Source organism: Seriola aureovittata, chromosome 8, assembly GCF_021018895.1.
Source record: "Seriola aureovittata isolate HTS-2021-v1 ecotype China chromosome 8, ASM2101889v1, whole genome shotgun sequence".
NCBI lineage: Eukaryota > Metazoa > Chordata > Actinopteri > Carangiformes > Carangidae > Seriola > Seriola aureovittata.
Window position 1 is genome coordinate 8,648,387 of NC_079371.1, and position 12,793 is coordinate 8,661,179.

Consider the following 12,793-nt stretch of genomic DNA (forward strand, 5'->3'; position numbering starts at 1 on the left):
AAGAGATGGCAGTCATTTGTGTAAGTCATTTGAAAATATAATTTTGTGCAACTCTAACATGTATTGGATTGTAGACTCAGGTTGCATGTCAAAATAAAATACATCACACAGTGTACGGGATGAAGACGACAATGAGCTCTCTCTGGTTTAGAAGAAAAAAAAAAAGACTACTGTACTGTTGGGGCTTTTTTTTTTTTTTACTTTACTGATAGTGAAATGCTTTTTAAAATGCCTAGCTGACAGGACCTCTGATGTTATGCCTGTCAGGGTGAGAGGTCAAAGGTGAGAGATCCTGGTGCTGAGTCTGTGTGATTTATGGAGTCACAATGTGAAAAACATGGGGTTTATGTCGACATTTCCTTGGGCAAAGACATTCATTTATGTCAACGCATGAATTATAAAGTCATGTTTGGGCCTTTCACCTTATTGGGTAATTGGAAAGAAACAAAAAGGGACTCAGAGGTTGCCTGAAATAGAAAATTCAATGATTTTTACTGCTTTATAATGTTTTTACTCATGGATAATTTGCAAAGAAAACACACGCTTTTTCAAGAGATTTTTAATTTATTTTTTCTCACATAAAATATACCAAACTTCAGAATTTTGAGGCGGTAACCCAGTGAAATTAGTTCCCTCCAGTCTCCAAACCATTTTCTTTTGGACTTTATTGGGATTCTGACTAATAGATATAATTTTCCAAATTTAAAAATATAGTGCCCGTAGACTTGTGGGTTGGTAATATTTCAAAGGTTCCAAGTAGAAGAAACTCGTCATTATTATGTGAATACACACAAAGGATTCTTCTCTTGAAAACCATAACTGTTTTGTGAGCGAATGTCTTAAAATGACTCATAACTGTAATAGTAGGCGGTCACGGGCTTTACTTTCGTACCAGCAGTTATTTTCTAGGAGCAGGGGTCAATTATTTCAAATGGTGGATATCTCTTTTTGGACAGCAGCTCTCTTTCCATCGGAGCTCACAGGAGTCAGGGTCTTATTATCATTATCACAGGGGTTAAAAGGTTGGTGTCTGTGTCTTCTCCGGCACAGATTCTACTTTGTGACCCCGCGACCCCTCCGCCCTCCTTTTCTTTGCTTTTTCCCCTCCGCGCCTCGTTTCTCAGCCAAATGCTTTGGTAGCTTGATAACACTTTCACTCCCTCTCCTCACACTGTCCTCATCTATCTCTGCTGCGGCCAACCCCGCCCTCCTTCTGCGCACACACACACACACACACACGCACACAAACACACACAAGCAGACACTTCTTTTACCCTTACACACTTCATCTCTTTCTCTTCACACACACGTCTTTCTGTTGGTCGACACCACCTTTTTTTTTTCTCTCACTCCATCTTCTTCTGCCTCTCATTCCTTTGTAAATAACTGCCATGTGTTCATTTCATGCTCAGTTCAACCTACTTATACATGCAATGGTATTTTATGTGTCAAGTATAAGACAGCATCCGGTACAAGAAGGTTTTCGCTTCATCTTACTTTAGAAACTTAAAAACCATGCAGGAAAAAAAAGTATTTTTTGCTACCCCTCAGGAAATCAATGAAAAGCAGCCAATCCCACTGTTGCTGTCATATATCTGAACGTAGAGATAAATACTGATGTATTCCTTCTGGCACCCAACTAGTTGCTGAGCTCTTGGTACCTTTCTCCTGATTCACTTTTTTGTCAATTCTTTTTCCACATTTTGTCGTCTTTTACACATGTAATCAATCAGTTGACTTTTTTCATCTGAGGAGCCTCGCGTAGTTTATGACGTGGGGTTGTTTTTGTTGGCTGCACGCACCTGAAACCACTTGTCGAAAAGCCCAGGTTCAAGAGCGCAAAGCCTTTCACATTTGTTTATCTCAGCCAGTATTAGTGAGGCTAATACAGGATGGATACGCTATCAGTTTAGATTCATGAGAAAAATAAATCAAGGACGACTTCTTGGGCAAAGCTCCTGCATTTTGTGCATTTTTTTGTGCAATCAGAAAAATTTAGGTCAGTAAGACGAAACGTATTTTTTCCATTTCGATACACAGTAGTGCACCTGGCTCTCTCTCTGAATTTAAGAATTGATGATGCCGTCTTCTTTTCATAAAGCCTCAAACCAGATGAAGAATTTTACCAGAATGCATTGTGTCTAGGGTTTTTGTATTGAACATATCGTTCAACTTTGCGGAGATGACTGGAAGACGCCGGGAGCCCAGACTTGGTCCTTCTCTCACTCCCAGGTCAAAGCACATGCGGGAATGATAGTGATAACTGGCTTTAGAGAGCTTACAGCATGATAACCTGTAACCGACACACACACACACACACACACACACACACACACACACACACACACACACACACACACACACACACACACACACACACAGAGGTTATGATAACCTGTAGGTCATGATCACAGGGAAGCAGACAGACTTTCCCATGAGTTTCACCTTTGATCTATGAACCCACTGACATTCAAGGTGATGCTCTCGGCTGGGTGCTGATAGTTCAGTCAACACAAAAGCATGAATCTGTGTGATTTATTAGCGTGCGTTCATGTTCATAAGGTTTACAATGTATTTTACTTTCTTCCTCTGCAGTCGTCTGAACCGAAACAAACTCCAGTTTCTCCCAGAGCTTCTCTTCCAGTCCAACCCCAAACTAGGACGACTGTGAGTACACCTTTCTTGTTTTTCCATCTCTCCGTTCAACGGTTCAACTCTCCCATCTCTCTCCGACTCTGCCTCCATCACTCTTTCTCTCTCTCCCCTTTTCTGTCTCTTTTGATGTGTTACCTGATCCATTTGAAAGCACAGTCACGGTGCAATGTCAGAACTTTTATCCGGGTTGAGGGTTCAAGTCCCGCGCCAGGTGACACAGTACTGCACCGTGCTCCTGTTGAGAGGTTGAAAATGAGCATGTGTGTGTGTCAGATGTGTGTGTATGTGTGTGCGGGTCTGCATGCGTGCGTGCACTATTTTAAGAGGTGAAAGTGTGCCTGGAGTGAATGTTTTTCTTGGACCGGTGAAGAATTTTTATTCGGGAATATGGAGTTTTCCCAGAGTATTCAGAGTGTAACAGCAGGTCACACTGATGCAGAGAAGCCTCCCACTTGCCCTCCTTCTTTCTCTTTTTCATCTCACATTCCCAGACATACTCCCTTCTCCTCTCTCCTTTTCTATCTCTCTCTCTCTCTCTCTCTCTCCATTTCTGTGTTTTAGTCCCTGAGGTGCACCCACCCTGTCTCCTGTTCTTCCCATGTGCGCACTCTGTCTGCACTCTTTCTTTCCACTCAGGTTTTCTATTTGTCTTATCCTCAGAGAGTCTCCGTCAGCTCGGGCTGAAGGTTGAAACACCTTCTAAACTTTATAGCTGTTTATATTGGGCTGCCTTCAAGTGAAGCTCGAGGTGGACTGTGTGTGTGCGTGTCACTAGTGCTTGCTTGCTTTGTTTGTGTCCGCCATCATTGTTGTCTGCGTTCTTGAACTGAAATGTCATGTATGTATATGAGTATGCAGGCATACATTATATTGGTACACTTGTGTACACTTGTGTTTCGTGGTTCTTAAGGACAGGGAACACCAGCACTGGGACATTAAACTTCTCACTTCTCTTTTATAATGTTTCCATGAGGCAGAACACCTTGGAAGCTACTGAAACCCCTCTGTGTTGAAAAAGCATGTTCCTCTGTGTATGGCCTTTTTGTGTTTTTGACATTACTCAAGTTTTAGATAGATAGATAGATAGATAGATAGATAGATGGATAGATGGATGGATGGATGGATGGATAGATACTTTATTTATCCCAGAGGGGAAATTCATGTATTTTAAAAAAAAAATTTATTCAGGTATTTAACATGATCAAAAAACAAAATAGACCAACAAGAACTAAATAGAATACTTCATGGAGAGGCTGTTGAGCCGGTCTGAAAAGTTTGCTTCTTCACTGAGGTCGGCAGCTATGGTCATGTTGGGTTTGTAACAGTTTAAGTGGTTTCCAATTGCAAACCAGAGTCACTGCAGTCAGAATGTGTCAGAATGTCCAAAGATACTGTATGTCTGAAATGATTGCTGATTGATTGGAGAGAGATTTTGAAATGAATCATGAAACCTAGGCGACATCACATCTTCTATCCACAGTATGATTCTTCCAACATTACTCAAACTCTCAAACTTTTTCCCATCAAGGACCCCTGACCTGAAACAAATTAGACCACTGGCCCCCATCTGATAAGATTTTAGCTTTAAGATGTTTTATTACAGAAAGTGTTTGAAACCCGTGACCAAAATAGTCATACATTCTGTCAGGATGGAATTATAGTGAAAATAAATTATTCCCCTTTTTGCTGGGGACCCCAGGAACCCCCTCAAGGACCTCTGGAACCACTGATCTACAGTAAATAATAGATCATCGCTGTCTAGTGAAAACTGTGCATCAGCATATTTTGTTATTAAAATGTTCTTTTGTGGGTTCAGGTCACTCTCATACACCTCAGGCAAAAAAAACCCACGAAAAACTAATTGAATTTTTCAAAAAACACACTCAGTCATTAACCTTAAAACAATTCTATTTTTCTAATCTCAAGAAAAGTTATTATTTTAGGAACACATGGTACAGTGACATTATGCTCTTTAGGCTTGCAATCTATTAAAATGTTTTGTATTGGGGAAATTTTCTCTTTCACAGATGTGGTTTGTATTTTCTGTCACACTTTCTCAATGTGACCTCCTGCGTTGGCAGGAAAGCCACAGGAAGATGAAATCTTCTCGGTGGGGTGCACACTGTGAATCCTCTATTTAAAACTCGGGACAGACCGATCGTGTGTTTCATATATTTGTGGTGATGTGTGATGTATTGCCGAAGACAGCAAAGTAGACTGTTAAGGCGGAAAGCAAACATTCATTTACGTCAACTGCGGCTTGCTGGATCACACACAGTCAAGACCCATCATGTGAACATCAGGGACACACAGTGACAGATGCAACACACACACACACACACACACACACACACACACACATTTACGAATGCCACATCCCTCTGTGTTTATTTCCCTTTTCCGACCCCTTCTCTTGTTCTTCATGAGTGACAGTCTTATTTCCTCCACTGCCTGGCTTACTATTCCATAAAACCCCTAATTGGTCTCGATAGCTTTTATTTATCACCGGTCGAATATGGATCCCTATAGAGCTCTCCGACAACTCAGTAAGAGAGTGGAAAGGGTGAACATGTTCCAAACTTAACATTATAAATCTCATGTTCTTTATATCCCTACTTTGCCATCAGCACAATCTAAATTACAGTGTCTGGAGTTTCCTCCTGCTCTTTATTTTTTTCTTTCCACTTTTCTAGTTTTTCTCCTCCTTCTTTCTTTTCGGTGCTTTTTGTCTCATCCGCGCTGTGTGCTCCTGCAAGCTGAGGAAGTGTCGGAAATTTAAATAGCAAGGTATATAGACGGGAGAGAGAAAGAGAGGAGATGAAAAAAATAGAAGTCAGAGGGAGGGGAGCTGAAAGAGAGAATAACAGCAGGAGAGCAAGGAGGAGGAGACAGGGAGGTTTGCTGGTGGCTTTCTGGTTTAGGTTCGTAACCTTCCTCTCTGTCAGCCGTGGTTAGATATTAAATGATGGCAGTGTGATAGGAATTACCTCTTAACCCTCCTATTAAAGCCCTGTGGTCTGAGGTTTGGAGACGAGAGGAGAGGGAAGGAGCTGGACTAGCATTAAGGGAAAATAGGCATAGGTTGGAGGTTTTGCTTTTGAGGAGGGTGGGAGGTAAGGGCAAGAGGTATCAGGCTGGATAATAGTTTTTACCAGAGTTTTGGATCCTTCGGGGATGAACGAAGCATACGGTTTGGAGCTAGAGTCGAAGAGGTTGTCTCTTATTGGAAAATGCTTTAATTGAGTAGTAAGTGCAGCTGGTGACTGCCTGACAATGACAGATGAACGATAGGTATCAGGGCGGTCATGTGAAGGGGGGAGATGGATGGATGAAAGGATGCTAGTAGAGGATGAAAACTGCGGGGTAGATGGATGAAGGGATTGGAGTCCGTGGCCACACTAGGTGCTCAGTGGGGGGACAAAGATCGGCATGGTGAGATGGATGAAGGACTGGAGTCTGTGGGTTTCAGTGTGTGCAGTCTGTGGTCGTTTCCCCCCACAGTTTGCAGAGACTGTGGTCTCGCAGCACATGCACAGAGACACACAGTATCGCACACAGTAAGCTCGAGCTTTGAGTATAATACATTCGCTAGCAAGGCAGTGAATTTCTGGTTTGAAAAGCAACAGGATTTTTTCATGATGGCTCGGATGGAAAAATGCAAGCCGATGGTTTTGTGCATCAGTGCACATCACAGTCTATCAGGGAGGGTTTATTTTGCTAAGTGACTTGATGGCTGTTAGTCTCCTGTCTAATAACACTGACCCAGACTGAGTCTCATCCTGTTATCTTCACTTTCTCCTCTGGGAGTTTGTGTGTGTGTGTGTGTGTGTGTGTGTGTGTGTGCGTGCATGTTTTATGTGTGTGTCTGTGAAAGTGTGTGAGTGTATACTGTGCAGGGACCCTGAGTGCACCGTCATTTGAACCAGTGCTGGTTTACTGCCAGTGATGCTCATGAAGCAGCATCATTCTCCTCCATTAAAGAGCTCAGGTTACAGTTGATTGGCTTGCATGAGCGGAGAGGGGGTGAGAGGAAGAAGAAAAATGAGAGTAACGTCAGACTCGAGAGATATTTCCTCTTTTCCCTCACCACTGCAACTTCAGATTCTCAGTATTACATAATGTAGAAGGTGATTTTTCACCATCTTTCAACATTGGATACAGAAATACTGAACTATACTGTTTAAGACTGTGTAACTTTTTAAAGATGAAATAACACAATCTGCCTCTCACAAATGAAAAGTTGAATTCATCAACAAAATTCATTCAATACTCTCAGGGATTTTGCTGCTACAGCTGTACCTGGTCTGGTATGACCAGTAGCTTAAGGTGGCTAATGGTAGCTAATGCTAGCAAACTGGACATAATTGAGTCAATGCGTGACTTTATGACCCTTCTCTCCTCTATTCAACAAAGATTATGCTTCATTGAACAGTACGAAACTGCATTCCACTGGAGAATTTTGATTTTAATTCATATTTATTGTTAATTAGCAAATGTGGTATTGCAAAATATAAAAAAATAAAAAGCTATTCTAAACAATAAAAATCTAACAAAATGATGTCTTATTCAAGAATCTAACCTTCACGTTTCTGTTTGATTACCTGCTCTAGTGTAGCCCTGTGTCTTATTTTAGTTTTCAGCTTCTTCCTGCTCTCACCAACACCGCTGCTGTTCTCCCTTGGTGTCCTCACTATACCCCATAAAATGCATCACAACAGGGATACCAGCAGCCAAACATGCAGCCTAAAAGGGTTTTGACTTAATGGAGAGCGGAGTGAGTCTCTGTCCGCAGGGATGCTGGTGAAGGATTTTATCCAATCAAAGTGTCCTTGAGAACGATGCTTAATCCCCTACATGTTCACTCACTGTTGGCCCGCCTGGATAATACCTAAAACGTTAAGTGTAGCTGAAGGCTGGGAACAAGAAAAAGTTGTTTGGGGGGGTTGGGAATGAAAATGGCTGACAAGAGTCTACTGGTCAACGAATCATGACCTGGAAAGTTACCAGTCTAAATCCCAGCACTGATGATTGAAATGATTGAACGGTAATGAGACATGCTCCTCAGCACCATTAGGATACCCTTGAGCAAGGCACTTAACCTCCAAGTACTTTAGTGGAGCTCCCAGTGCGCTGTTACTGTAAATACAACTTAGCTGGTGAAGTCAGGGGAAGAGAAGCTGGATGGAGAGAGAGGAATGAGAGCAGGAGGGAAGGCTGAAGGGAGCGGAGGGTCATTTGAGATGTCTTTTCCTCCTAATTAAGTTAATGGAGAAAGACGAGGAGGTTGCCTTTAATCTTGGCTAATTGTCCATTTAGAGGCGACTGCCATAGTTTACCTGCTGGAATGTTACGGTTAGTGTTACAGGAAGTGGGTGTACTCTGTGTGTTCAGTGATTGGCTGCGACAGAGGGGGCCTCAGTGGCGATTGGTGGGAACGGCCTAGAAGGGTGAGGGGTGAATGTAAACTGCTTGAACTCACGTGTGTCTCGTACTTTTTCATCATGGGCTAGTTCACTCATTTTCTATACTTTCTTCTTTTCTTCTTTTTTCATAGGCACTTGCTCTGTTGCACACACCCACACATAAACACAACCAACAGCTTTGATCTTTGTATTGCTGTCAGGGATTGTAAGATTGTTTTCTTGTCACCAGTCTCCAGGCCCTTTGTTTGGCTTTCACGCCACTGGGTGCTGGCGAGAAACAAATAAGGCTCAAAAACACAAACACAAACACAAACACACACACACACACACACACACACACACACACACACACACACACACACACACACACACACACACACATGCACACACACACACAGAAGCACACACAAATAAAGTCTCTCTCACGCCAACTCTCCTGCTGATTTAACACCACAGGCGCTGGATGCAGAATTGTGGGTCTGCATGTGTGGGTTGGTGCGTGTGTGTGCGTGTTTGTGTGTGTGTGTTGGTGCATGGCAGACTTGATGCTAAACCACACACCCACGACAGAACTTCCTAATAATTAAACATGACTCAGAAGGACAAACCATGGTATGCAGCTACACCACAAAGCTTGTAGGACCTGACATGCAGCTGCACCACAGGGCCCATACACAGTTGTACACTGTGTGTGTATTTCTGTTAAGTTTATCAAACTTACTTATATTCAGTTTCGAAATATTACTCGGTCTATTGCTTCCTAAAGCAAGGATTAACATGTCAGCATATAGTTGAAATAGCAGTGGGTGTTCTGGCATGAAGCTGCACGAGGAGGCCCATTGTCTCCAGGATGGAGCTGCACCACAAGGCCCACACTGAGATTCACTGGTATTCAGGGAAAGGAAGAAAGAGAGGGAACGTGACCAGAGCTCATCTAAAAGAAGGCTGCTCTTAGCGGCTTGTGTGTGTGTGTGTGTGTGTGTGTGTGTGTGTGTGTGTGTGTGTTTCCCACAGCCCAGACAGCAGTGTGATTTTGTCCCAAGACATATTTAGATAAATACACATTGCAGAGAGATACCGAAAACCAGGAGGGAGAGACCGAATGAAAGAAAATAAAAATAAAAAGAGTGAGAGGAAATGATATTGAGATAATTTGAAAGATTTGGAAAATCCAGGAAAAGTTTCATTCCTAAACTTTCATACATTTGTTCATACTTTTTGAAAAAACACTTTTAAGTAGAATTTGTGATAGTTAATAAATGCACAAGTAACTGGGTATCTGTTGGATTTCTGCAATAACCTAATTTCTTTAACATCACCTGGATAAAATCAACACACTGGGTCTGTTATTGGCTTCTTACAGGTATAGATGTGCAGGACAAAGACTCAGACAGGCAGTCCAGTGGGATAAAAGAAAAGATAATTACACATAGCTCTTGTTGTTTCCGTGTAATAGTTTCCTGTGGATACACAAAGTCTTCCTTCTTTGCTGACCCTGTTCTGCTCACAGCGGGAACATATGAATAAAATTTTGTCATCTCTATTCTTAAACTTTTCCCAATTCTGAACAACCTGCTGTTAAAATGACTTTGTTTCTCATGCTTTGTGCGCTGTCCAAGTGTTGTTTTGGGTTTCGACATTCCACATCTTATTGTGCAAGTTTTCTTTTTTTATCTCGCATACCAATTGTTAAACACTTGTCAAAGTTTGTGAATAAGTTTTTCATGCTGTGGAAGCAGTCAGTCAAGAGGCCAAAAGTTATAAAGTTTGCCTGTGTGTGTAGGCCTGCGTGCATCTTCCTATGTGGTTGTGTGAAACCAGAGTGTTTGATAGCAGCGTGAATTCACCAACCAGGCGGTCGGAAAGTTCACGGCAGCAACACCTTTCCCTTTCAGCTGCCTACTTTAGCAGCTAGCCATCTAGCTAGCTAGCCGCAGGGCCAGAACCTATGAAATGTTCGTGGGAGGCTGGGGGCCTGTAGATTTTTTTTTTTTTTTTTAATGTGGCAAAGAATTTTTATATGTTTGCACTGAAATAGCACAGAGGCTGCATGTGGTAGTAATTTAACCTTGCAAATAAAGGTGAGTTGGATGGGGGAAATAGCCACAGAGCTGCTTGTACATATACTCAGTGACTTTCTCCTTGACCTGTTTACTCTAATAGGGATGTGTGTAGGCACATACTGTATACCCATGTGTGTATGTCCATTTGTGTGTTGTATGTGTGCTTATGTACATGATTGTGATTGAAGTTGCGTGGCTTAATGTAAGCAATTAGGGTATATATGTGTATGAATATACAGCGTGTAGTATGTATTTGTATATATTCTCATGTATGAACTTTTATGCTAAATGTGTATACATAGTTTAGTAATTTGTGTCTGCTTGCGTCTGCGTATTTGCTTATATGTTTGTATATGTCTTGCATTTGTTTGTACATGTCTGCTTATATACATGTCTCTGACTTTGCTTATGTGTGTGTGTGTGTGTCTGTCTGTACATATATTTAAGAAAGAGGCAAACATGATATGGGGCCAAACACACTCGCACAGTGTTTAATCACAATTTAGGTTTACATGAGAACGCTAATCAAAAACAGACCTGGCTCCTTGGAAAGCTGCAGGAGGGGGAAGACGAAGAGGGGGAGAGGGAAGGAGGAGAGAAGTGAGGGAGAGCAGGAGTTGAATGGGGAGGCGTGATGGAGAAGTGGAGAGAAAACAATAAAATGTCGAGTGGCAGGTGAAGACAGGAGAAGGAGGGAGAAGAAAAGACAAAATAAATGGAGAAATGGGAGACGACAAGAGTCTGGAGGAGACAAAAGGTGCAGCAGAGTCTGTGAGTAGGATTTTTAAGAAGCTTAAAGCTTTTGTTGATTGTTGACCCCATTTTTTCCCCTCTCACAGACTGGACTAATGATCTGGCTCTGATTTGAGATGCTTTATTTTTCCTAAAGGATGTTTTAAAAAACCTGGCAACTGGCTTCTGGCCTACTTTTGTGTGTGTGTGTGTGTGTGTGTGTGTGTGTGTGTGTGTGTGTGTGTGTGTGTGTGTGTGTGTGTGTTTGTGTGTGCATGTGTTGATGGGGTGGATTTCAGTAGTAAAAGCACAATGGAGTCGTATACACACTGCGCTCCATCACTAACAAAAGTCAAACCACTAAACAAATGTAATGTCCCCCATAATTACAATCATGTGCATAAGATGATAGAAAAGACAGATTCTTTCCTCAACAAAGCTTTCAGTTTTATGTCACTGTTGCAGTTTTTATAGTGAAACCCCAGACTGCTTGTTTCAAACTTTTTTTTTTTCCAAGACTCACATAGTTTCCTGGGCAGCACAATGAATTAGTGGGTAGACAGAAAACTCCGTAACGCAGAGGTCAAACTCTGAAATTCAGCAATGATCAACAAAGAGGAAGAAAACAAGGCAAAATTACCCAGGTTCATTACCCTGTGAGTGATTTGTTATATCTTTGTCATTTATGTAGTGATGCTTAAAAGTGTTTTAGCGTTATCATGGTTTGATTTAATTTCACGCTATTAATCATGTTGTAAGAATGTATTGTTTTTCAGGTGGTGGCTCTCTGATTCCAAAATAAATCTCTGTTGTAGCAGCTGAAACCCAACCGACATTCTAAGTGCTGTTGTAGAGTTATGATGATGTCAGCTGAGGGTGTCTGTCTTCAATCTCCTCCTGAATTCTGGGAAATGCTGTTTCCAGGTTATTTACTGTAAGGTGACATGAGGCAGTACAGTCAGTATAAATTGAAGCTCCAGCTCAGTGTGAGGTAAAAAAATAAGTGCTGAAATGTGTGTGTGTGTGTGTGTGTGTGTGTGTGTGTGTGTGTTTCCACAACAAGTTACAGATTGTATAAGACTCCCACATGGCCAAGTGTTCTTTAGTGCAGCTTTGCAGTCTTATGAAAGTCCCAGGAAATCATTAAATTGACTGACATGTTCTAAAACAGCCCAGTATCCCCAGTAAATATGTCCGTATCGAATAATTCTGCACTTCACAATTCACATCCAGAGCCAATACTCGGCGTCAATGCAGAAGGGACCAGCACAGCGCTGAGCAAAGGTGTGGTGGATGGGAATGTACTGTGCCTGACTTTCATGCAGGTGTCCAGAGTTTATGTCCTTTCACAGATCTGCAAGGTTTGCCTTGACCACAACCTTTCTTCATATTAACCATGCCAGGACTTAGGTTAACTTAATGATTAACTAATTAAGTAGAGGTAAAGGTAAAGTTGAATTCGGGTGTTTCATTATAAGAAAACGACTGATAATGAAGGGTCTGCAGATGCACAGAATTTGGTCTCAATGTATTAGAAATCAAGTTAAGGGGCGTCGTGTAGCGTAGTGGTCTAAGCAGGCGCCCCATGTGTAGAGGCTACAGTCCTCGCTGCAGTTGGCCCCGGTTCGAATCCCGCATCGGACGGCCTTTCGCTGCATGTCATTCCCCCTCTCTGCCTCCCTGTTTCCTGTCTCTCTCCACTATACTATCAAATAAAGGCATAAAAAGCCCAAAAAAATATACTTAAAAAAAAAAAAGAAATCAAGTTAAATTGGTTTCATCTATTAAAATCAGCTGATTTCTGGAAAATTAAGGTCTGATCTCCAAATTTATGCTCTCCACCTCCCTGGCATCATTGTTAGTCTACACCAAACTAAATCATCTTTGAAATATGGATTCTGGACAAAAAACTCACCTCTC

At 41.9% G+C, this 12,793-nt stretch overlaps 1 protein-coding gene across 1 annotated transcript in view; it reads left to right on the forward strand.

The window, feature by feature from the left end:
- The window catches only part of slit3 (slit homolog 3 (Drosophila)), a 244,940-nt gene that overhangs the window by 24,255 nt on the left and 207,892 nt on the right, over nucleotides 1–12,793 (forward strand). The window contains exon 4 of the mRNA XM_056383620.1: nucleotides 2,596–2,667. Coding sequence (XP_056239595.1) covers nucleotides 2,596–2,667 — 72 coding nt within the window. The remainder of the gene's footprint in view (nucleotides 1–2,595; nucleotides 2,668–12,793) is intronic.